Below are 26,780 nucleotides of genomic sequence, written 5' to 3'. Positions count from 1 at the left end.
GGAGGAACTGGATCACCCTGAATGTTTTTAAAGGTTGTTGTATATATTTTACCATTTCCTCAGGAAGACAACAGAAAGACAAGTGATGGAGGAAGGATACTCCATGTCTAACAACAAAAGGCTCTTGGTTACTTCTGGCCAAATGCAGAAAGCTGTATTTTGATGCCTATACTGGAGCACCTTAAGTCCTCTGCTGGCATTATACCAATTAGCTGTGAACACTTAAAAATGACTGGCAAAAGATACAAAGAGATCTCTTAGAGGAACAGATTACTGAGGAAATGAACACATTTGACTAGTTTGGATGAGGCCATACTAAGAAACTCCTACCGAAAAGATTATTGCCATATGCGTAACAAAACCGTTACCTCTCTCAAATAATCTAGAACATTGTACAAAGAGCTGTATTCCTGATTGGTCATTAAAAGTTATACTCTAATTCCCTGGCACACATATCAGTCAGCCACCTCAGGTTTACAACAATATTTAAAAAGGTTAAAAAGTATAAATAGCATAATAAATATTCGTCACTGCAGTAGCACTTCTTCAATTTCATCTTCTAAGTAATTAAGAGCCTTAACTGCTGGCCTACTTGCCGTTTGCTGCAATCGGTGCCTTTTGGGATTATAGCTTTTTCCTTCACTAAAGAAAATATCAGTGTCATCTTTTACTTTGTGTGTGATGCCTTTATCCTGAGGAAAACTGTCTGTACCACTGTCTTGATCAAAAAAATCCAGGTCATTTGTCTTAGATGAAACATTGACATGGCTTCCAAACAGTTGCTCCATTAAATTGGTCTTTTTGTCTCTCTTAATACCGAGACCTACATTTTCCTTAGTGGCTTCCTCTAAGACGTCACCTTTTTGATTAAGCCAGCTTGGCCTTCTTGACCCTTTTGCAAACGAAGGCACATAACTGCCAAATGTCAGATCATCACTTGAACATGTGGCCCCTACATTTTGCTGTTTCTGGGTTTCTCCTTTTGTAACCCCACTATGCTGATCATATTCTGGAAAACCATTGAATATGTTCTCTGCTGTCTCCGAGAACTGGAATGGTCTGTTGCTTGTCTCCAAAGAATAAGTAGCAATTGTTGTATCTGAGGTGAATGTTTGAGCAGCTAACTTTGTATTGATCTGGGTTTCTCTGTCAAGTTTATACATTTTCATCAACAGCATTTCCTTCTGTCTCCTTTCTTCTACATTTTCACTATTTTGCATCTCATTTTCCAGAGTATGTATTTCTGATTCCATCTTTGTTTTGTTTTCTCTCTCCAACAAGATATTATTTTCTGTCTTCTTTCTTTCAGATTCTTCTCTTTTCCATTCTAAGTGATTAAAAAATAAATAAATACATTTAGTAGCACAAGTCTGATAGTTTACATTTGGTTTTTCTAAACTACTCAATGAATATTTGATTTTGTTACAGAATTTTGTGTGCCTCTTAAGTTCAGTTTTGGTAGACCTCATCACCATCCATATCTCTCCTTATATATAATGCTGTTTTGGGGTGAACGTTCCACACGCTCCCACAGCATTTGGCTTGCTTAGCTGCCACTCGGAAGGTCTGCCAATCCACTGGCTGCATTGCCTCATTGCGCTGCCTCAGTCCCACCCACAGAGCAGGCAGCCAGCGTCTCACCCTCAGTCTGGAGGGAGCCAGTGAAGGGGATGGATGCTCCGCCGGGCAGAGGATTAGGAGGCAGCCTGGTGTGGTACAGTAGAGCTCCCCACTGATTATGAGCGATGGGCATTCCCTTTTCTCCTCCATGCTTCCTCCTCAGGAGTTCCTTCGGTTCCCCCCCCCCTGGAGGGAGCAGTAACCCCTCCACGGCCCAAAAGGGAAACAGAGGAGGGGGCACCAGGAAGGATACTGAGGGGCGGGGGACTTCATAAGGCAACCCTGACTGGCCAGAAAGGCTGTGCGGGAGAAGGAGGAAGACCTAGGGAGTGGCAGCAAGCACGGGAAGCACTCACCTTCGCTGCCCCTCACAGCCCCTCTACCTCAGCCACAAGGCCAGCGCTTCCTCAGGGAGAGAGCTCAGCAGGCGGCCCCACAGAGAAAGCTGGCTGCCACCTTTCAAAGGCTCCCCACCTTCTTTCAGCAACAGCAGCAGCAGGGAGGGTCTGGCCAAGAGGAAAAGAGCTCCGGCTCCTGGAAAGCTGGACGCCGGGGGGAGGAGCGGGAAGGAGCTGGCGCCTAAAGTGCACGCAGCACTGGGGGCAGAGCACAAACAGCAGGCAAGAGGTGCAGGAAGCCCCAGCAGGAGCCGCCAAGGGGCTGCTAGGCATGTGGGCATGGTGGTTGGAGGAGCTCCCCCTCTCGCCTTACTGAGGCACCCGAGCATATTGGTGAGGCTCAGGGGCTGTTTGTCAGTCAGTGGCCACCTCCATTCATTGAGAAAGAGCAGGCCGAGCACAAAGGCTTCTCCCCACACCTGCTCCTCCCCCCATCACTTCTCGCGGAGACAATGCTGAGCGTTCACTCTCTTTCTCCCCCTCAGGCCAGGGCTCTGCGGAAAGAGGGCCACCACTCTCGAGGGAGGGAGGTGAGCAGGTAAAAGACACTGAGTGCCCCCTTCACATTGGGGAGGTAACTTTGCTGCCCTTTTGGGGGTGATGCGCTGAGTCCAGGCACGACAAAACCCAGCGGCAAGGCTTGCAGCACCTTTAAAAGACTCGCCAAGGAGGAAGGCCAGACCGACATCTTGCTAGCACTCGTTGTATTCCTTTTACAACAGGTTTTACTACTAGTATATACATACGCACACACACATACTTTTTGAAAATTATCTACATTATGTTCATATTCCTGACAAAATTATGCACATATAAAATCTTCAATGTATCAATGTGGCTGGGTGTGCCACTTGTATAGATAGTTAGGTACAGGCAAATGGACAACCTCATATCCCAAAAAAGTATAATTCAATCCCCCTGTTCAACTAGCTGAAAGCAGTTCTATTACATATATTAAGTGAAACTAAGTTTTACATAAATGAATATGCTGGACTGAATTCACCAAAGTGGTATCATGGATGGCGGGATTTGTCTTTGCCCTCCTGTTGCTGCCCAAAATGTCCCTGAAATGCTGCTGCTGGGAGACAGGGAAGCCCCAGGAACAGCATTTTGGGCTGCAGAGAGAAGGAAAAAGTAAGAAAGCCACACTCTGTGGGCAAAAATTATTCAATTTGCAGAAACCCTGTGGTGTACCTAAGCCATTCTGATGTAACAGAGTGTACAGACTGAGTAAAAAGCTTTTTCTCCTATAGACTTGTACCTTACTAGCCAAAAGCAACATGTTGTTAAGCTACTAGACCTGCACTCTATACTAAGGTTGCAACCTTATGGCTGGTAAATTCACACTTGTCACAATACACCAAATGTTAGCAAAGAATTCAAACCTGCCTGCAACCAAGTGCAAACTCATCTTTGCTCCTGAAGATATGCAGAATGTGCAAAAGCACAGTGTTTCCTATACCCCAGCATACCATTTATTTAGTTAAAAATTGTATATCACTATATTGCCATCCATGCCTTCATTGTTCTTACAAAGGCAAAGTAGGTTTCTATTATTACAAAAGAGAATTTTCATTCAAGTTGTTTAATTTGTATATTATGTTTACTTAAAAAAATCAGAGCTGCATAGTTAGAACCCAATAATAATAATTGTATGCCATTCTGTGTGGTATACCCAGGAGATCCAAAGATTGCCTGGTAGCCTTAAATTCTAACTCTTTTAGCATTGTGCACCACGAGGTGGTGAGCTAGACTTATTTGTTGGGGCTGAGAGCTCTGAGAGCTGTGAATGACCCAAGGTTACCCAGCTGGCTTCATGTGGAGGAGTGTGGAATTGGACCCGGTTCTCCAAGATTAGAGTCCGCCACTCATAACCACTACAACCCAAGAAGAAACAGGCATCTCACTAGTAGGATAGCTGATAATGATTCAGAGAATAATTCTCACATTTTGATATTCCAGTAAAAAAAAAATCTTGTTTTTATTAGTGTGAAATAGTTCATATGTGACTTGACATTCTGGTTGCTTGAGAATAGTACAGCAATATGATTTCATTGTTCGTTGCATAATGAAGTGGCTTTCCTTACCATCTCTAAACTTCTTGGTTGTTTCTTCTAGTGCTTGCAATTCTTGATCTCTCTTCAGCCGCTCTTCTTTTTCTGTGATCTGTTCCTGCCTGATATGTTCTGCTTGTTCCTTCCAGTCATTTTTAACAATCTCTTCCTTCAGGAGGTATAATACAGAATTGAGATTTAAAAAAAACCTTTTTGGATAAAACTAATTTTTCTACACATTATGCAATATCAATGAAAACATATTAATTTGCAGTAGTTGAATATTTGGCATAGCCCTACATAGCCAGATCTTCAACAACATAAGGCAGAATTTACAAGTGAAACTACCATGACAGTTAAGGGAAATCTGCTCCATCTAGTTGCTTCTAAAACCACATTTCCTGAGAGCAAATTCACTAATTTGTGGGTTTTCATCCAGCATCAAGTCATCTTACTCCTCCTGAGACAGAATGGAGAGATTCTGGCTTGAACAACATTCCAATACATTTAGAGGGTCCCATGGGGGAAAGGTACCTTTCCAAGCTGCAAGCCTGGCTGCTTCCCCAAGCAGTTTCTCCACAGTCCCATACTGAAAGATCATACCTTCAGGATTTGTGCTAGTTTAGTACCATCCTAGAATACCATACATAAAACCAAGTCACGTGAAGTCAAGGAACACAGTTTCCAGTCATCAGTACCCCAAAGAGCTAGTAGAAGGGATAGGACCATTTCTTAATCTATTTAATCTACTGAGGACCACCTTCTAAGGTCCACCAAATTTCCAGAAAGAGACTGAGTTTATTCAATACCTGGCCATCAGATCATTACTCAAACTCACTCGGAAATTAATCAGCCACAAAAGAATCCTGCCATATTAGCACTCTGGTTTAGAAAGAATTAAGCTCACATTGGCCTTTTCTACTAAAAGGTTCTTTGTTCAGACTGATCTAACTTGGACTGTTGAATTTCGCAGCTCAGTGAAGTATCTAAGTCTACAGTTCTAAAAACAGATGGGACTTGCTTCTGAACAGACCTGCCACTCACACCTGGATCCATTCCTTCTTTGGAAATATTTCTGTGATTCAGGACCTCTCTTCTTTATCCCTTCAGGCAATCTAGGGACATACTTGTTAGTTCACCTGTGCCTTCCCCACTATTCCACTCTGGAAGGAAAATAATATTTTCTCCTTTACTTAAACCACTATATGTCTGAGGCCAGAACCTGGCTTGAAACATGCTTTGACTGGCTCCTAACCACTTATGTTTCTGTAGTTGTGAAGCACTCACTCTGTTTATCTTCCCTTCAGTATTAGTACTGCCTGGATGCTCAGACTTCTGCCTTGGTAAGCACACCTTGCCTGATCTGCTTGGATAGATAAGCTATAGCCTGTGCTTTATCTTGTTGGTTGATCACTTTGGATTCTTGTCTTCCATTCTTGAGTGGAATGTTGCACAGTGCATGTGGATGCTTGGAATATTTTCACTTTAGTGTGGGTATTCTAGTGTTGGGAATTATTGATGTATGCTTAGAGATGTAACATTTCCAGAAATTTTGAAGCCATGGCAGGAAAAACCCCATTTTCCCCAGAAAAATTATTTTGTGGAAAAACTGAAATATAGGCAATACTTGCTGTCCTACCAAAACAAAACTAATTTTACTGCTTTAACAGAAAATGCATCATTTATAACTTACTTAGCATATAAAATTGCAATATTTGAAATATTTATGGAATTTAAACATTATAAATGCCGTTTTCTACAAGCAAAACTGCAAATATAGCCAATGCCTAAGAGGAAACTGCAAGTTGATGCACCCTATGCTACCTTAGCCCATATGCCTTTATTTTTGCTATCTGAAAACAATAGGTGTTAAACAAAAAAACACAAGCTTTGTGTTAAATAACATAAAATATATTATTTAGTCAGAAAACGGTCACACAAAGGATCAATAATAATATCTGCACAGCTAGATGTATTTCCAGCTAGATACCATCTTCTTCCTTCTGTAGCTACTAGTTAGCAAGAGCTCAGTTCTCAGTGAAACTTTTAGAGTTTTCCTCTGAGCATTTGGTGCACCTTCCTGATTTTTTCCCCCTTCAGCAAGGAAGAGCAATAGCTACTTGATACCAAATCATGGGTGTGTATGTATCATAGTGGTTTGAAGGAGAGATGAAAAGACAAGAGGCAGATCAAAAGGGCCACAGAAGCAATGAAAGCCCTGCATGGTGCCTCATGAAGATCAACTATCGTTCTAGGTGCAGAAATGAATCTTCCTTCAGGAAGTGAGAGGCTGGTCAGGTCAGGTGACCTGAATACCACAGACTTTACCAAACTGTGAACTGTTATGGTGACCCGTACTGGTACAAAAAAAAGATACTTGTTAAAGAACAGAGCCAACAATTGACAATCAACTACATGATTCCAAAGACAAGCGCTATGAAGATGGGATAATCTTCTGTTATGTATGCGGACTGCCACCAGGGGTCCATGGCTACAGTCAAGAGCTTAGCTCCTCTAGACAATAGGAACCTAGGATCCGAGTTCCCCCAGCATGAACCAATAGAAGCTTTGGTGGGAAATTCAAACCCTCCAATGGGACTGTGGGTGTGCTGGGTGGGTGTGTATATAGTTGGCCTTACAGGGCCGGTTTGCCGTTCCAGTGTTAAGTACAATAAACGTGTGCAAGAGCATGTCGCTGTCCGAGTCCTCCATGAGGCGAACCCAGTACTTTTCATCCTCAATAAGCTATAAATGACGTTTTGGGACCGGTTGCAGATTGAAAGCGAAGTAAAGCGAAGGGACTTATACCCAATCTACACAAAGAAGAAAATTTGCCCGGTGATTATGGACAGACTATCCAGAAGAAAATTAGGCCCTAAAAGGAAAGAACAGAAACTGTTTTTAAGGCTGGTTAGATTTGCCATAATAATATGGACCATTAGGAGAAGATAAAGATTGTAATAAAGGAAGGGGAGATGAGATAGTATATATATATATGTTGGAAGAAGTCCTGGTTTTAAGAGGGGGGAAGGTTACCAATTGGGGGAACAACATTTGTAAAAATGAGATGCTGATGTTTCCTGCTGTTTGCACTGGCGAAAATTAATTATGCTCTTGTTTGTCTCTTTGAATAGTCTGATTAGCTGGAATGGATATAAGAGAAGCGATACACTTTTTGATCACCTTCAATGTTAACAAATCTTAATTGTCTTAAAGCTAATTTTGTAAGTAATGTATGACCATCACCTCTTGGGTTTTTAGTGGTTCTCTTTACTTTCACCTGTAGTTTGTAGTTACCCTTCCTTGTTTCTTTGTAGTTTATAGAAAATGCAATAAAAAATCCCCTGCGGGGGGCCAAAAAACAACAACAAGAAGACAATTGGGTGGCATTATTACCCTTCACTGAGTATGCTTATAATAACTTAGTTCACAGTTCTATTGGGATGAGTCCCTTTAAAGCAGTGTATGGCTATGAGGGTGGGCCCCTTTCTCAGGTGGACGTGGGCCAACCCCTCACCAGCGATGCCCAAGTATGGTGGTCTAATGGGATATGTTACATAAGACTTTGGAAAAGGCAAAAAAGGATTATAAAAAGTACGCTGACAACAAGCGTTACCCCGAATGGGATTTAGCTCCTGGTGACTCTGTGTATGTTTCCACTAAGCACATGAAGGGCCTGCAACCTCGACAGAAGCTGGGGTAGAAATATGTGGGACCTTTTAAAGTTGTACGTGTGATTAACAAAGTGGCTGTTGAATTTGACCTTCCTAAATTCCCACATGCTTTGCATCCTGTATTTCATTATAGGTTATTGAAACGGGACCCAGGACCCTCGCCCTGGGCACGCAAACCTCCAGCTCCACCTCCTCTCCCGATCAATGGGGAACTCCACTATGTAATTGAGGAGGTGTTGGATTCACGGTTATTCCATGGACAATTGCAATATCTTATTAAGTGGAAGGATTTTGGGCCTGAAGAAAACGAATGGGTCAAATCTAAGCACGTTAGAACCCCCTCTTCTCTGACGGTTCCATAGAATGTATCCTGACAAACCAGGGGGAGGGTGAGCTTAGGGGGGGCAGTATGTCAGAATCTGCTGAATGGATCTTGCTTGTGCCCATGTGTATTGACTGTGTATAGATGCTTCTTATTGCTGTTGCCAACTCCCGCTTTTGTATCCCCGCTTGGCTAATTGCTATGTGCAGCCCTTAAGCAGCCAGTCCTCCCTGACATTCCTGAGGGGTGGGGAGTGTGTGAATGTGTGAAAGGAATTGCCTTAGTGGGTGCTTGTGATGTGTGCATAAGGGGTGGACCTCATACCCTACAATCTATCCCAATGCTTTTACCCGCCAGTTCTGGCAAAGTTGTTCACCTGACCAGAAGCCATACTTTACTAATAAACCTGTTAAAGGACTATTGCATACTGAGTGGTTACTACAGGACCTGACAATAACCTTCCAGTCCCTCTTCTGTAAGCAGAGCTGTGCTATCAGATGACGCAGCAAGGGCAATTTTGCCATCCCCCTCCTAGGGTTGCCAATCTCCAGGCAACAGAGATCAGTTTACCTGGAGAAAATGGCTGCTTTGGAAGGTGGACTCTATGGCATTATACCCCGTTGAATTCCCTCCCCTCCCCAAAACCTGCCCTCTTCAGGCTCTACCCCCAAATCTCCAGGTGTTTCCCAACCTGGAACTAGCAACCCTACCCCCACTGCAGCTTCTCAATTCATGTGGCTACGTTGTGACTCACGTCCATGCAGGCCCTGAAGCCCTGGGATTAAAATTTCCCAGGGCTGGAAATAATTACTGAGGAAGAAGAATGCGGGAAAGATCCACAACTGTGAGACTTTCTGCTGCCACTACGTAACTGGACTTCTAAAATGCATACCAAACTTACTGTTTTTATATATACATCTTCTGTCTTTTCCTCTGAAACAGGATCAGAAATAAAATCTGGTGGAGGAAGAAATTCTACAGGGGAGAAATATCCAGAGGTCTGTACTCCTTTTGTCATCCGTTCTTCTTTTTTAGTGTCCCTATTCACAGCTATAATAAATATACTCAATGTGAGCAGTCTTATACTCTTAAACAGACAGGTTTAAAACATTCTTATAAAATGAAACCCAGTTATTCCTTTATTCATCTGACTGAATTAAACATACACTAAACATATGACCTATGTGTTATGAACTATGAAATGAAGTTCTGACCTAGAAAAAGTTACAGATCTTCAGGAAGGTTTTTTTGTCTTTTTCCATCAAGAACAGGAAGTATTAAACATTAAAAAGCTTCTTAACATCTCACTGACTTATATTTTACTACATAGAGCCAAAACAAATAAGAAAAACTATGAAGTATGCATTTGCTATATAATCTCTTACTTGAATTTTGAAACCTACAAATTCAAGCTTATTATTTTATCTTTCCAACAATCCAAAGAACTTTGAGTAAGTGAATGACAGCTGGATTGTATTTATATACATGCATACAAATAGAATACAAAGAGGCATATTTTTTCATGTCGGTAATTACAGTGTTGCTACCATTGCCTATTAGGGCTTATCCGGTAGTTATACAAGTCGGAAGTATATTAGAGCTGTTCCCCCCCCCCCCAGACAACATGTACGTGCTTTTCATCTGTTAACACAGACATGGCATGTCTTCCATATACATCTGTTGTATATTCCCACAAGTAAATAATTTTGGGGAAGAACTCCATTTCCTCCAGCAGGCAGCACAAGTATTTCTCTTTCAACTACTTGGTAGAATATTGTTGTGCATGTGTCTTGAAGCTCTGCATATCAGGGCCTGTGATACTGCTAGTGATGGGAGATCCCATTCCTCTTCTTCCTACCATGCCTGAAACAGTTTGTGGCCTTTTGATTTAATTTTATTAAAACAGCATTTGGAACTATATAAAAAAACACATTAAATTCAATCCAAAACAATGTTTTGAGTTTGACACTTTGGTGAATGGTCCTCCCTCAAATCTAAATCTACCAAATGGTGCTGCTCCTATCAAATTTCACCAAAGGAACTCATTGCTCATGTTGGGATAGCAAGCTGAGTATTCACTGAAAGCTGCTCCATATTTATGAATTGTAAATTGTTAGTTTGATATTTTAGGATAGCCAGATATGCAAGATATCTGTAAAAAAATGTAAAAGCTGAACAATGAAAGGGTCTGATCAAAATACAAGCAAATACAGAAGGCACTTTCAGAAAATGATTACCGTTTTTCCTTGGTGTAATATTGATGCCTTTTTTGGGTGAAGGTTTTAGCATTCTATTAGCATATATATTTTTTGTATCTAGTTCTCTTTCTTTGTCCTAAAAATAAAACAGAGGCAGTAAGAAGTAAGTTCTCAAAAGGCTACTTGATTTTCTTATTGAAGATCCGGTGCTGTTAATCTTTTCCATGACATTCCAATGGCCAAAGTATGCATGTTACTTGCTTTTCAAAACTGCCTCCTTGATTAAAAAATAGAAGCAACTAGGTGTGCAAAATGATTGTATTTTGGTATAAAATGAACAATTTTTGGTTTTAAATGCCATATATATTACACATCTAAATCAGAGAGAAAACAGTACTTGGAAAGAACTGGATGTACTGATTATCAATCTTTGGTTATCTAGGATCAATAGAGGCCAGCTTCCTACACCCTAAAGAAGTTGAATTATCCCCAAGGATGATGTCTTTGTCAGATCCAATATAGGTGAGGAACATGTGGCAGTGGAAATGACCTGTGGCTTTCTTCTACCTTCTAGGACAAAAGAACTGCAGTCTCATCACCAGGCCTGGCAGGACTTCTTATACCCATGTGGGATAAGATATATCATGATGGTAGGGCCCTAATTCATGCCCTTACATTGTCTCCTTCCCAAACATCTTGATCCAGCACTCTCTCTGGACAGATCGTTAACAGATTGCAGCAGCCAGATAAAAATATGCTGCAACTTTGAAGGAAATGTTAACATACCAACCACTAAATCTTTCATTAAAGGTAAAGGTTCCCTTGCTCGAAAGCCAGTCGAATCCGACTCTAGGGTTGCGGTGCTTATCTCAGTTTCAAAGCCGAAGAGCCAGCGCTGTCCGAAGACGTTTCTGTGGTCATGTGGCTGGCATGACTAAACACCAAGGCGCATGGAACGCTGTTACCTTCCCACCAAAGTGGTACCTATTTATCTACTTGCAATTTCTTGCTTTCGAACTGCTAGGTTGGCAGGAGTTGGAACTAGAGATGGGAGCTCACTCCGTCTTGCGGCACCCGGGTCTCGAACTGCTGAACTACTGACCTTCCACAGCCTGCAGTTCAGCATCTTAACCACTTGAGTCACCGCAGCTCCTTAAAAGTTCCTTTTAAATCTTTTGTATAGTAGTAATGAAATACTACTATACAAAAGATTTAAAAGGAACGAGAATATTTTTGCTGATGAGCAATCTCTTATAAAAGGATTGCTAAAGGAATATGGGGAGACAGAAGAGAAGTTGAATGAATTCTTTGCACTATGGAAAGCGTGGGGCATGTGCTCAGTCCGCAGCCTCTGTTTTCAAAAAGTGTAAAACCGACTCAAATTGAGATGAGAGAAACTGGAGAAATTAAAAACCAACAAGACTCCAGGTACTGATGGCATACACCCAAAAATTCTTAGGGAACTCAGATGTAAGATTGTTGATCTACTAAATCGTACATATAACCTGACACTAAAACCAGCCACTGTACCAGAAGATTGGAGAGTAGCAAATGTTACACTGATTTTTAAAAAGCACTGAAAAAGGTAAACTATGCTGGATATTATTAGGAAAAGGACTGAATATAATACAGCCAATACCATCATGCTCCTGTATAGATCTATGGTGTGGCCTCATTTGGAATACTGTGTGCAGTTCTGGTCACCATCTATCAAAAAGGACCCTGTAGAGCTGGAAAAAGTACAGAAAAAGCAACCAAGATGATTAAGGGGTTGCAGAAGCTTTTCTATGAGGAAAGGCTGACAGAGTTTGGTATGTCTAAGTTTAGAATAGTGACAACTAAGCAGGGGGGCATGATAGAGGCTTATAAAATTATGCACAGGTAGAGAGAGCACACAGAGAACTTGTTCTCCCTCTCTCAAAATACTAGAATTTGAGGGCATCCAATGAAGTCGATGACCAGAAGATTCAGGATGGACAAAAGGAAATACTTTACTCAACAAGCAATTAAAATGTGGAATTCGCTGCCAGAGGATGCAGTGATGGCCAGACTGGTTTAAGAGGATATTAGACATATTTATGGAGGCTAGGTCTATCAGTGGCTTCTAGCCATGGTGGCTAAAGGGAACCTCCACATTCAGAGGCAGTAAACCTCTAATTCTCAGTGCCAGGAGGCAACATCAAGTGAATGTCTTGGTCTCTGGGCTCTGTTGTTGACCCTCCACAGTAACTGGTGTGCCACTGTGTGAGACAGGATGCTGCACTATATGTACTATTAGTCTGATCCAGCTGGGCTCTTCTTTTGACCTTCTAATTGCTAACTTAGTATGTTAAACTTATTGCCATTGAAAGAAATGTTACAAGGTTGCTCTGTATAAAAAAAAAATCACAGCTTTTACCTTTAACTTTTGCTTTAGTCGTTGAATTTCCTCTTGCAAAACTTTATTTTCTTCTTGAGCTTCATGTAATTTCTTTTTCTCAGAATGCAGCTGTCTCTGGAAACTATTACTACTAAGGTCAAGGGTTTTCTCCAAGTCCTAAAATGCAATATATTGGAAGCATCAGTTTTCAAAAACAGTACATATTTATGAATTGGACCAAATTAAGGAATCCTTACGTATAAAAGTTCTTTAAATGTGAAATATCTGTTCTATTTTAAAATGCCTTCCAGTCTTACAATCATAAAATATAAAAGTATCTACTACGAATAATATTTCATCAGCAGACAACAATTATATTCTCTGCCTCCTTAAGGCATTAGTTCACAAATCAATTGAGATTTTCCTTGGTTAATATGGAAAATGCACAGCTGGAGATTCATGAACAAAAACAGAACAATTCTATAGGAATATATTTTTGGATCATACTATTTCTGCCTCTTCTCAAGCCATTATGTGTGGGTTAGTACTGAGTTAGTATAACAGCAAGCTCTTTTACTGTTTGCCTGGATTATTGATATATGGTCAAGTCTGTCTAATCAAGTGACTGACTCATCATTTTAGTGATATTTAAATATGGCAACTTAACACTTCACATACAGGAGACTGTCAGGTATCATTGTAAAATGTTGCTTAAATGAAAAAAAAAGTTCTACATGAAATCTCTTAACAAGTATTTATGGTTCAGGATGCTTCTTTATAAAAGGTACAGGACTGTAGTCTACTCCAATGTTTATAGTATGTTTTATCCTACTCTAACCACACCTACACACTGTCTTCTACTTTTAAAGTTCTGCTAATGCTGTCTGATTACATAAATATGTGATCTGCCTCGTGTCTCAGCAAGAAAGGAGGGCTATAAATAAATATATTCAAAAAAACACTGCTGCCAGACACAATGTGCTGCACCCTGTGAAGAACAAGCTCTGTTTTTCTCATGGAACATAATTTTTCTACAACCTTTCCCTTATTGCAACCCACTGTCTCTCCCAGGGTTCAGCAACCCCCTGAAACAGCAGTGTGGGAGTCTGCAATGGGAGTGGAAAAAACAGTGGAAAGGCCTCCCCCATCCAGCAGGATGTCCTTCCACTGGTAGAAAAGAAGTGGTAAATACAATCCAATAAACTGAACTGATTTTCACAACAATTCATTTAAAACTTGCTGCACTATAGTATTTCATGAGCATTACATTTCTAGATCACACAGATTCACTGGGCAGCTCTGAACACTTGAAACCAGGACTATACCACTTTTTGCTTCAATGCACAGAAGTAGCCAGACACAGAAAGGTAGGGAGCCAAATGAACACAAGCACTGGTATTTATTTGGAGACAATAGAAAGCTTTTGCATGGGTCCTTCTTTAATTTCTTCCCGTTAACATTTGTTCTCTACACAAATGGGATAATGTATCCCCAGAGAATAATACTGTGAAAGGTAGATAAAACTAATTATTTATTCAATATGTAGGCATTCACTTCCTACCTGCCCAACCCCTTTACTTTCTTACCTTCTTCCTTAAAATGACAGACAAGAAAAAGAAACAGGAAAGAAAGGGATGAGAAAAAAATGTAAGCACCTTAGTTGCCTGCAGCCTCTGGTTCTTCATCACATTAGTTGTCCACAAAACACTCTAGAAAGGAGTTTAGATCTTTATACTGGTGTCTGGAATAGCTTCCTTGTTTTGTATACTATTTCTTTTTAAAACTTCTAGCAGAGAGGGACCTCCAGAACTGGCCCTGGAGTGCTGCTTATGGTCAATGGTCTGATTCAGCATAAGCTGGATTTTGAGATTCTTACCTATTTTGTTTAGGACTCTCATCAAATCTTGGAAGCTAAGCAGGATTGACCCTGGTTAGTACTTTGGATAGGAGGCCACCAAGGAAGGCCAGGGTTGCTAAGCAGATGTAGGCAATGGCAAACCACCTCTGTTGCCTTGAAAACCCGTAAGTCAGCAGCAACCTGACAGCACTTTCCACCACCATTTTCTAGTAATGACCATTTCTACTAGGCTGATGTGCAATCACAACAGAGCTTTTTCAGCTGCTTCCCAGCTTATGGGAACTCCCTGTTCCTGGAACAGTATTAAGATTCGTCTCTTTCAGCCTTCTGCTGTAGTTTAAAATAGTGATTTCCAACACAATGGCCAATGTGTTTCCTGGTATCTGCTTGCTTCTCAGGTCTCAGAGATAAAATTCAAAGGGTCTCAAATGGAACAGGGGAAAAAATGATCTTCAGGTCACTTCGTGCCAGCTATTCTGTCTAGCAAAGCACTGAGCTCATTTTAGGCAGGCCTGTCACAGCTGTGCTCTCTTGGCTTGGTCATACAAAGAGACTTGCTTATGTCTCCAGTCTTGGCAACCATTCCCTGTGGCCATGCAAGGAGCAAACCCTCCCCTTTCTTTGAAAATTCAAATTAAACAGCATCTTCCCCCCCCCCCATGTCAACCATTTGCTGTGTTGCTCACTACCCCTTCTCAAGATTCCAAAAACTCAAATCAACTCACATCAAACAGCATATTCCCCCCAAAAGTTAACATCCTCCCATGGCAATGCTTTGTTGTGTTGCTCACTACCCCTTCTCAAAATTCCATATGTGTTCAAAAGGTCTGGCAGATAGGCACCCTAAATTTAAGATATGTTTTTGTGGAAGTCTCTGGATACTGACAAATGGCATTGTTCTTGAGATTTGTTAAATGATAGTGTCTATTACCCTTTTGTTGTCTTTGCTAGTGCAGATGGCATGCTTTGATCTGTGAATTATTTATGGCAGATTTAATATTCTATAGTGTTGATATTTTTCTGCAATTTCTATTTAGCTTGTGGCCTTGCATATTTTCAAGAATAGAAAAAAAACCCAGACATTCATTAAAGTAAACATGTCTATAAACCGATGCCAAAATTAACAGGAACTATGGGCCTCATTAATACTCAACCCACTTCCCTTCTGATGGGAGTGCATAATATCATGTATACAACAAATTACTTCAACAGGCTATCCAGTTCCACACACACATTAGGGATTTTGAAGGATCTTGCTTTAAGATGTTAAATAACTTATATCTGAATTCTGCACCCAACTAGCAGGTTTTTTTTTTAAATTTCTTGAAATATGGTAAATGCAATATTAAAAATCATACGTCATGATCCAAAAAACTGCTGCTTTTATTTCTGTGTGCCCATAGGGACTTTGGGCTTAATTCTTGAACAGTAGCTCTGACATTATATGGCCACACCCTTCAATGATTCAGGGTTGTTTCAAAAACAGGTTGTGATATGGCTGCTGTCTGTAAAATAAAAGTTTCAAGAATGTCTAAAGAATTTTGTTGGATCCTGGTTGTAGAGAGTGATTATATATGTCACTTCTATGGAACCATGAAAATGTTTACTATGTGAAAAGTACCATATGAGAAAATGGTAATTTATTTAATTCATTAATCAAGACTGATATTGCTATTAAAGTGTGAAAAAATGACAGGGGGGCAGGGTAAAAGAGTATAGGTAACATCTAAAAGTAGGGTTGCCAACCCCCAGGTGGTAGCTGGATATCACTTGGTAACTGATTTCCAGTTAACAGTGATCAGTTTGCCTGGGGCAAATGGCCACTCTGGAAGGTGGACTCTGTGGCATTATAGTCCATTGAAATCCCTCCCCTCCCAAATCCTGCCCTCCTCAAGTTCCACCCCCAAAATTTCTGGGTATTTCCCAACCCAGAGCTGGCAACCCTACTTAAAAGCATACAAACGTACCAGGCTGGTATAGAATGTAAAGGTGCCTAACCTGTAGACTTATTGCTTTCCTTTACTTTAGAGGCTTATAATTTGAGGAAGTAGTTATTCTATCTATATTTGGCTTTCTTCTTTCTTGTAAGATTTGTCAGTAACTGTTTGAATACAGATGCTACTACACGATGAGAGACTCAATAGATTTCACATTACAAATGATTTTAATACCACACCTTAATTCTTTTCTCATTATCATCCAGCTTGCTCTCTACTGAAGATAACTTCTTTGCCAGATCATCACGCTCAGGGAGGTGCCTGTCTTCTGCAAGTCTTCTCAGTTTCTGCAAGGCACCTTTGGCTTTGTACAGGTCCTCTTCTGACACCTTCAGCTTCCTCTCAGCTGTCTGTTCCTTTTCCTGTGATTTTCTTAAGCGCTCCCTTAGTACTCGGATCTCATCGTTATGCCTTGTCAGAAGCTGAGAGATTTCATTTTCTGTGTCTTCAAACTTTTGGAGGGCTTTCTCATGTCTGTACTGAAGTTGCTTTAGTGCCCTGTTTTCTTTTTGCAGTTCATCAAGTTTTACATGTAGTTCAGTCAGTTCATTACGAAGCTCATTGATTTTCAGTAGTCTGGCAGAAAGCACTCTTTTTGTAACAAGACCAATATCTTTGATGGGAGATTCCCTGTTGAGGCTCTGGGAGCGAAAGCTCCAGCGCATTCCTTTTTTGCTCGGTGCATATTTAGAGGCAATGTGTTTAGAGGCTAGAACAAACAAAGCAAAGTGTTACTATGAAAATCAGAACATGGCTATTAAATATCTCAGTTGCATAGGACTCTTTGTTGAAGAGAAGGTCTCTTCTCCTGCTAGCATCTTTTTTAAAAAGTCTCATACATTCCCTTAACAAAAAATATGTAAAAATGACCTCTGTATCATATATTAAGTACACGGTTCTTTTTGCAGAGACAGGGGAAAGCCTTATCATATTCATCCAAGAGGAGGATCCCAAATGTAAGATGACACCGTGCTAAATAACAGAAGACTTTGGGGGGGGGGGGGGAAATAACCTTGAATTTAAGATGACTACTCTCCACCCCCTTTTGGCATGAGCCATAAGGTGCAGGAGGAGCAAGAGGAATGTGCCACTACCCGCTGGCTTGCTGGACTGCAAACAGCCCAGCAAGCCAACTCGGGGAGGCCCTCCTCCCTCTGCTTCCATGCATTCTGCAGCCAACCAGAAAGCACAGAGGCAGAGGATGGTACCCACCAACTGCCATGCCAGACTACAAGCAGCTTGGTGAGCCAGCTGGTGTGGTGTGTGTGTGTGTGGGGTTCTCCACTCTCTGCCTTAGCACCTTCTGGCTGGTGCGAGAAGGCTCCAAGGTGAGAGAAGAGAATGCCCCCAATGGAAGATGCTTCCCCTATTCTGCAGAGCCAAAAAAGTTTTAAAAGGTCAGTTTCCTTTGAGTAATATGGTCGTTTCATAGTTCACAAAGTCTATTTCAAAGCTGTTTGATCCCAGTCCACTTTATTATCAACCATCAAGGCAGCTTCTATTAAGCAGTCAGGCAGACAGCTGTGAACTACACAGGAAGGGAAACATTGCAGCTGTTCTGCACTAGCGAGTAAGCTGGGCCAGGCCTAACTCCTAGGCCTACAGAAACATCTGAACGAGAAAACTTGAAATTAGACCATAACTGTTCATTTTACATCTTGCAAAACTATTGTTTTTATTTAGGTTTTTTTAAAGTAAGATTTTATTAGTTTAATAAGAATAGAAATAGACAACTACAGAAAAAAGAAAGACAGAAAAACAACTAACAATGGAGCGTATACTCGTTTCAGTTTTTAGATTAACACTTTAAACTCGAATCATATTCTTATACACCATTTATATTCACTTTGATAATTTTCTAAGATAGCTTTCAATCCATTTATAAAGTCTTGCCCAGTTTCTTTCAAAGATTTCTTCTTTTTCTTGTAATTGTAAAGTCAATTTATCCATTTCTGCTGCTTCCAGAAGTTTATAGATTATTTCATTTGTTGGTGTTTTTCTTTTTTCCAATACTTTGCATATAATATTCTAGCAGTTGTTACAACCTGTATAATCATATATGCATCTTATTTCTTGTAATTCTGTGGCATCATATTTAATAAAAACAATTCTGATATAAACGGTACACTTATACCTAACATTTTTTGTAATATCTCATGAATCCATATCCAATATTTTTTACAACCTTAGAAGTCCACCACATATGGTAACAAAACCCCAGTATTTGATTTACACTTCCAACATACATATATTTGACATATTTGGATACCATTTAGCTAAATTTGACATATTTTTTGGTCATCTAACAAGTCTTCATATCTCCACAGCTGCTCTTTTGTTAATGTTATTGGAGTTATGAAAGCTTCTAATCGTGAGACCCACTTTGGTATTTTGTTATAATACATCTTTTGAGCCTCTTCCCATGCCTTTATTAGTGTTGCTTAAAATATTTATGATTGCCACTTTTTTGGTACCAAACAAAAGCGTGCCATCCCAATTTTAAGTCATGACCTTTCAACTTTAACAACCTTGAATTTTCTAGTGTAATCCAATCTTTCATCCATGTGAGGGCTGCAGCTTTGTGGTATAATTGCCAATCTGGCAGTGCAAATCTTCCTCTTTCCTTTGAATCTTGAAGCGCTTTCAGCTTAATTCTGGGTCTTTTGCCTTGCCATATAAATTGCTTCACCAGTTTATCTAGTTCTTTAAAATATTGTTGATTTTTTATGATCGGAATTGTTTGAAAAAGAAAAATAAATCTTAGTAGGATATTCATCTTCACAGCCGCTATTCTTCCCATCAATGATAATTGCAAATGTTTCCAGTTTTCTAAGTCTTTTTTGTCAATAAGAGTTTCATATAATTATCTTTAAACAGAGAACTACATCTGTTAGTTAGAATTATTCCTAAATATTTTATTTTCTTCTGAGCTTCAATACCTGAACAATCTTGTATCACTTGTATTTGTTCTCTAGTACAATTTTTGTCAATATTTTTGTTTTTTAAACCTGCATATTGGCCATATTTTAAATTGCACATAAAAGTTGGAGAATAATGTTTGTGGTTCTTCCAAAATAAATAGAAGATCATCTGCAAATGCTTGCAGTTTATACTCTTCTCCTTTGAGTCCAAGACCTTTCATTTCAGTATTTTCTCTGATCATATTATTTAATGTTTCAAGAGCAAAAATAAATAAAAGTGGAGATAATGGACATCCTTGTCTAGTTCCTTTTTCAATTTCAATGCTTTGTGAAAGATCTCCATTCACCATAATTTTTGCAGATTGTTTCGTATATATTGCTTTCACTAGTGTATAAATATATTCACCACATTGCCAAGTCAATAGTTGTTCCAGCATAAAGGACCAAGAAAGACTGTCAAAGGCTTTTTCTGCATCAAGAAACATCAGTGACATTTGTTTTTCAGGATGAGCTTCAAAGTATTCTAGTACATTCAGGATAGTTCTCATGTTATTTCTCATTTTAGGCAAAAAACCTGATTGATCCTGATGGATTGTTTAAATCAACACTCTCTCCAATCTATTTGCCAAAATAGATGCATAAATTTTATAATCAACATTAAGTAATGAGATTAGTCTATAATTTTTAATTTCTTTTTCATCTGTATCTGGTTTATGTATTAACGTAATCAATGCTTGATTCCAGGACTGTGGTGATTTTCTTTGTTCAGATATACTTTGAATAGTATTTTTCAATGGTAATGCAATTTGATCTTCAAATATTTGATAAAATTCTGCAGGTAATCCATCTGGCCTTGGAATTTTCTTTTTCCTCTGGTTTTTAATTACTTCAGTTACTTATGATAAAGAAATTGGATCATTTAAAGTTTTCCTTTGTTCTTCTGAAAATTCTTTTTTATTATGTTCTTTTAGGAAATCTCTAATCAAAATCTAAATTCCCTTCCTGGTACACGCTTCTATAGAAGGTCTCAATAATTCTTTTTAATTCCTTGTGAGAGTTTTTCTCTTCCCCTCTTTCATATTTCAATATTTTTATGTGTTTTTTTCCTGATTCTTTTCTTAATTTGTATGCCAGCCATCTGGTAGGTTTATTTGCATTTTCAAAATAGTTTTGTTTTACAAACATTATTTTTTTTGCAATCTCTTGAGATAATAAACAATTAAATTTATGCTGTACATTTTTGATCTTTATCCTTGCATACTCTTTTTTAAAATTTTATTTGTTTTATTACTACAAAGACTATAAAAGGGAGGGAAGTGCATGTAAATACTAATACTAACATGTGAAACTACAAGAATAAAGCAAGGATCATATTATCATCAAACAAACGTATTTGTCTTCCTACAGTTTACCAATAAAAAAATAAGAGAATGACACTGAATGGCTTCTTACCATAACAAAGCTAACTTAAGCCCTTTTTAACTATATATTGGGTACATTATAGCCTATTTTATACAACCAGTAAACTTTCAGAGATGCATTACATTACAAAAATTTATTATCTCCTGTGTTCATTTTTTCCATATTTCAGCTTAACTTTGAGGGTTCTCCTTTCTCAGAGTCAGAATCTTCTGGAGAGCTACCAGAATTGCTTGAATTGTTTTCAGACTCGTGATCACTTTTGTCTTCTACTTGTGTGTTGTCCTCTGCTTTCGTTTGTCTTTAGCTGCTTCTTCTTGTTGTTCCAAGAAAGTCTTTGCTTTCTGGGCAGAGTCAATTTTCATCTTTTTGTTGTTATAGTTGAATATAAGTCCTTCTGGGAATGTCCATCTGAAGGGAATGGTTGTGCAGAAAAGAAGTTAAATTTTTGTATTGTTGTCTCCGTTTTCATATCTCAAATGGAATGTCTTTCAAAAGCCTTGCTTCCTCACCTTTAATTTCCAGAGGGTTTCCAGTGGTCGCTTTCAGGATTGCATCTCTAGTTGATCTTTTGGAGAATTTTACAAATATTTCACCAGGTAGCTTGTTTTTCTTAATGAAATCAGAGTAGGTTCGATAGACCAGGTTGATATCATTTTGTAATACATCCGCTTTAATATCTACTATTGGTGCCAATGCTTCGCTTAATATTTCTTTTAAATTCTCCCCTTTCTGTTTTGGGATACCTTGAAAACGTAAAACATACATAGATTTCTCCATTTGCAGCTGTAAGAGTTGTTCTTTATCAGAGATCTGCTCTTTTCCCATAATTTCCAGTCTCTGTTTAACATCATCTATCTTAGCATCAACTTGTTTAATAGTTTTATCTGTTTTGTCTGCTCTTTTGTCTATTCCCATCAGTTGTTACTAGAAATAGTCAAGTTTGTTATTGATATTAGACATATGGTCCAGCAGAGGGTGAAACGCTGCTGCCATCATATTAGGGAAGTCAGTAACTATTTCCGGATTAAGAGTAAAAGTCACTGAATGGGTAAGTTCCTGGAGAAGGTCTTTTTTTCAACACCATTTTCTCTCCTCTTCCCAACATGTTTACACAAGGTAAAATCAGTTTAAACAGCCTGAAAGTTCATCGATTTCACTGAGATTTAGACTATTTTGTAAGCCCTTTGCTTAATTTAAGATTCTCTTGCCGCCACCATCACCTTTATTTTCAAACTGCTGCTCAGGTACTGCTACTTTTCATGGGGGGGGTCCCCCTCTCCACCCCTCCCTGTAGGTCAGCCTGATGTTTTAGAGCCATTTCTCTGTTTTGCCAACTCAAGTAGCTTAGGGGGGTTACTTAACTCACAGTTCATTCAGTCGCTTAGTGACTTCTTCTAACTTCAGGAAGATCAGTAATGCTGGATCACTTGCCCACTTCATCCGGTGTGCGCCTTTATGCAACATTTTGGGCTCGCAACGGCAGGACCTCTCAGGGTAAAGAAGTGCCTCAATTCCTTGGCCGTCGCCTTGGAAGAGGCACCTCTCACACCCCAGGCTGAGAGTCCCCAGAAGAGCTCAAGGTGGGCTTGGAATCATCCGAGTCCCCTCCCTTCCCGCCCACTGCGAGCCGGGGCACCTGCATTAGAGCTCGATAGGGTGCACCCAGTCCGTAAGTCGCCGAAACTGGAACTCATCCTTGCGTACTTTGTTCTGGGGCCTAGTTTCATCTTTTGTTCTTCTTGTTTAATTTGTTCTTCAATATGAGTATATTATTGTTTTCTTTTTCTTTTCATCCATGCATCTTGGTTAATAAGCCAACCCCTTGCATATGCTTTGAAAGTATCCCAAACTATGTCCATAGAAGTATCAGGTTGAATATTCCGTTAAAAAAATTCTTGAAATTCTTTTGAGCTGGCAACAAATTCTGTGTTTTTTAACAACCATAAATTCAAAAACCATCTGTTATTTTTCGGGGTATCTTGTAACGTCAGAAGCAGAGGGTTATGATCTGCAAATGTTAAAGGAAGAATTTCTGTCTCTACGATATCATTTACCATATTTGTTGATATCCATGCCATATCCAATCTTGACCATGATTTATGTCTTGCTGAAAAAAACATATATTCTTCTTTATTAATGTGCCTAATTCTCCAAGTGTCCACTAGAGTGAATTCTTCAGCCAATTGTAAGAAGGAATTTGGCAGTTCATTACCTTTTTTCTGTTTTTCTGTTTGACTCTTCCTGTCAAGAGTTTTGTCAAATACAGCATTATAATCTCCAATTATACATATTTCTTCATATGTCTGGATTAAAAGAGTCTCTTGTATATCTTTGTAAAAATTTTTCCTGTTGCTGGTTTGGGGCATAGATATTAACTATCAAAGTAGCTTTGGCTGCTTTTATTTATTTATAGAATTATTTTAACATAATTCTGCAACACTTCATATCTGTTTTAGTATTCAAAACAGTCCACTGGTAAGTATTAAACATTTGCAGAAAGCATAACACAATGTTGTACTAGCCAGGAAAAAGGTGACAGGTATCATTAAAAGATTTGTGGCTGCGTGTGTGTGATAAATTGGCCTGTAGCACCAATCTCTCTATATAAAAGAAAGTCCCCTCACCGTAAAATCAATGCCCAGGCCAAAGCACTGGACCTAGAAACACCAAATTTGGGGAGAACGCTCCTACTGTGATATAGATGCTCACTAAGAAGGGATTTTTAGAAATTTGACTCCTAAGTGGGTCAAAAGGGGTAAAATGTGCTCACCCACTGATTCCTATGTGTCTGCCAGGCATCTGCCTCCTTGCACCCCCCACTCTCTGATTGGTCAGCTGCAAAGCTCAAGGTTCTGAGGTAAAAAAAGCCAACTGTCTGCAGAGAGTCTGCAGAGAGCTCATGACAGTTGAGGAAATCAGGAATGGCCAACAACCACCTGTGAGGTGCAGTAATGCTGCTGGCCCAGCCTCTCTGATGGCTTCCAACGCACTCCCCCCACCTCCTACACCTAATAGGCAGGTACAGCAGCGGTTGCAGGGTGCTTAAAGCCACGAGGGAGCCTGCCCCAGCAGTAATGCCTTAGTGATCCTGCCGGCCCTGCCTCCACAGTGGCTTGTAATACTCCTCCCCCTGCCTGTCAGGTGTAGGAGAGGAGGTGGGATGCTTACAGCCACCAGGGAGGTTTGCTCAGCAGGATTGCCTGACCCTGCTGCTGGCCCAGCCTCTCCAATGCCTTTAAATACAATCCCCCCCCAACAACAGACAGGCCAGTGTCTGTCAGGTTTAGGAGCATGGCCAGGGTACTTTAATCCATCAGGGACGCCGCCCCAGCAGGATCACCTTAGCGATGCTGCTGGCCCAGCCTCTCTGATGGCTTCCAACACACTCCCCCCACCTCCTACACCTAACAGGCGGCTGTCTGTCAGGTGCAACAGCGGTCGCAGGATGCTTAAAGCCACAAGGGAGCCTGCCCCAGCAGTAACACCTTAGTGATTCTGCCAGCCCCACCTCCACAGTAGCTTCTAATACTCCTCCCCCTCCAACACTGGACAGGCAGCTGCCAGGAGGAGGCAACTTGGGAATGTGGCAAAGACATTTGCATATACTACTTCTGCGAGGCACTGAGCTGTGCAGGCCAAGTACCAGCAAGATCACCCTGAGGTGCTCCAAACAACATAGTCTCCATATGAGCAAAACAATCCAGGAACACAAGTACAGAGGTCATCACTTTTGTGGAAGGTGGCAGGAATTGACTTAACAGATGACTGCTTCTTAAATGGACCGTTCTATGTTGCCTGCTCCAGAGTGAGCTCATCAAGCAGCCTGGTGATCCTAGCACCTGAGGGCAGAATCACCAATGTGGTATACAGAGGGGTCCTTTGGTTCCAAATAAGCTCCCAATTTCTTCCAGTCATTCCTAAATTATTTGGACATGGACTAGGAAATTATAAAATGTTACAACCTTAGTAGCCACAGAGAAAGAGGCTGCATACACAAGAGAGAGAACAAACAGAACTGAAACAGATCAGAAGTTCCTGAAGATAGTCTGGGATCTTTGTTACTGAAACTCTAACAGAGCTATCCCATGAGAAGTAATTCCAATCTGTATGAAGTTTGATATCTGATGGATTTTGTATTCTGTATTTTATTGATTGAATTATTTAGTTGTGGTTGCCGATTTGCCAATAAAAGTATACGAATACGAAGTAATTCTAATCAAAGCATGAAGAAATTTCATGCCTTTTAAATTGCAATGCATAAGTCCATTTATAATTTTATTAATTTTTAAGAACAAACAACGAAATATTATATGTATTTAGGAATAGTCAGGAGCGAAACAACAACAATACCACAAACAGAATTAACAGGTGATATTTGCAATGCATAAGTGACAGGGACAGGAGTGCTGAGATAGAACAACTGTTCACTTGACACATTACACTCTTAACGCTGTACATACTGACATGTTACATTCTACACATTAAATACATGTAACTGTTTAGGGTGCAAGAGTACATCTGAGGACAATGAAAGCCATAGAAAATGTACTTTTATCCCTAAATAATGTTTGTATCTTATTTTAAAGGCAGTAAGACACAGGGAGAGGAAAACAAACCTGACCCAAAAATTGGAATCAAGAACCAAAAACCTAGTTAAAGCTTATAATTTACAAAAATACAAGTATTTATTAGAAAGACAGTTAAAAACATACATAATAGCAAAGATAAAAACTCAATAATATACACATTACCTTCCAATTAAGGTCCAAAAAACACCTGTGTTGCTATCAAAGTCAGAGCTAGAGTGTCTTCAAGCAAATAGCAGTGCTATTAGGTGTGGTTAACCTTTATAATTTGGTGCTGGGTGATGCAATCCTAGTGAAATGCTTAGTCATGGCTAATGCACTCCTAGTAAAATGCTTAGTCATGGCTGATGTTATCCCAAGGGAATGCTAAATCATGATTGCACACAGGCCTTCCAGCAGTGTGGCAGCAGATACAGACTACTGAGTTTTTATCTTTGCTATTATATTGGCTTTTATTTACTGCAGTAGCTTTTTATACATATCTTATCTTTTAGATGTTCTAATACAGCAACTGTGCATTTGGTACCAGACACATGACTTTCACCTTTTGAGGCTTCATCATGTATCTTTAGATTTTGCTGCTTAAGTAATATAGCCATTTTTATCATATTGTAAGTTAAAAGAAATATCTGATCATCCTATTCAATTATTTTTATCTCTTTACTGCCTTCCTCTTCCAGGTCCATTATTCACTTATTGGTTATCTTATTGCAATATGTATTTAAGTTATGTGTACCTCAATATTGTTTGACCTCTGAAGAAGGCCCCAATAGGGCAGAAACGCATCAGGTCATCTGTATTGGCCCTTGTGTTTAGGCTATCGTTTTTTACGAGGCTTTCATTGGGCCCTTAATGTATGTTTTTAACTGTCTTTCTAATAAATACTTGTATTTTTGTATAAGTTTTAACTAGGTTTTTAATATTGGCCCTTCATTTGACTTTCTTCTCACCCTTTTGGTTCTTGATTCTTATTTTAAAGGCAACGGCTACATTTTAGTCCAAACTAATAATGACAGATCAGTTTATCAATCTATTTCAGTGGAACTTCCACTCTGTAAAAGTTTATTGTTTTGATATAAATTGGAAAGTATCAGCTGCTTACCTTGGTAATGTCCAAGGGTCTTCAGATTCTGTGCTTTATGACTTTTTTCTTCAGTGTTTGTAGACTGAGTGCTTACTGCTGCGGAGCAGTCAGAGGCACAAGAAGAATCATCATCAGAATAGTAGGAATAGCTTTTATCACTGTCTGATTTTTGGTTATTTCCAGAATCCAGACTCCTTCCTCGTTCCCCCATTTTTAAATCATTGAATTGAAGACTTCGCCTCAAGGATTTTCATTTTGCTAGAGGAGAATTCAGAGGCACTGCTGGC

At 39.7% G+C, this 26,780-nt stretch overlaps 1 protein-coding gene across 1 annotated transcript; it reads right to left on the bottom strand.

Annotated features, from left to right (window-relative positions):
- Positions 1-527: 527 nt before the first annotated feature.
- Positions 528-26,780, bottom strand: LCA5 (Leber congenital amaurosis 5). Its single transcript, XM_015418988.1, has 7 exons — positions 26,512-26,780; positions 16,660-17,189; positions 12,665-12,802; positions 10,306-10,402; positions 8,970-9,118; positions 4,106-4,241; positions 528-1,327 (listed from the first exon to the last, which is right to left on the bottom strand). The coding sequence occupies exons 1-7, from the start codon at positions 26,702-26,704 to the stop codon at positions 528-530; spliced, it is 2,043 nt and encodes a 680-aa protein (XP_015274474.1). The 5' UTR covers positions 26,705-26,780.

Source organism: Gekko japonicus, unplaced genomic scaffold (genome assembly GCF_001447785.1).
Source record: "Gekko japonicus isolate JY-2015 unplaced genomic scaffold, Gekko_japonicus_V1.1 scaffold3243, whole genome shotgun sequence".
NCBI classification, from domain to species: Eukaryota; Metazoa; Chordata; class Lepidosauria; order Squamata; family Gekkonidae; genus Gekko; species Gekko japonicus.
This window is presented reverse-complemented; position numbering and strand designations above follow the sequence as displayed.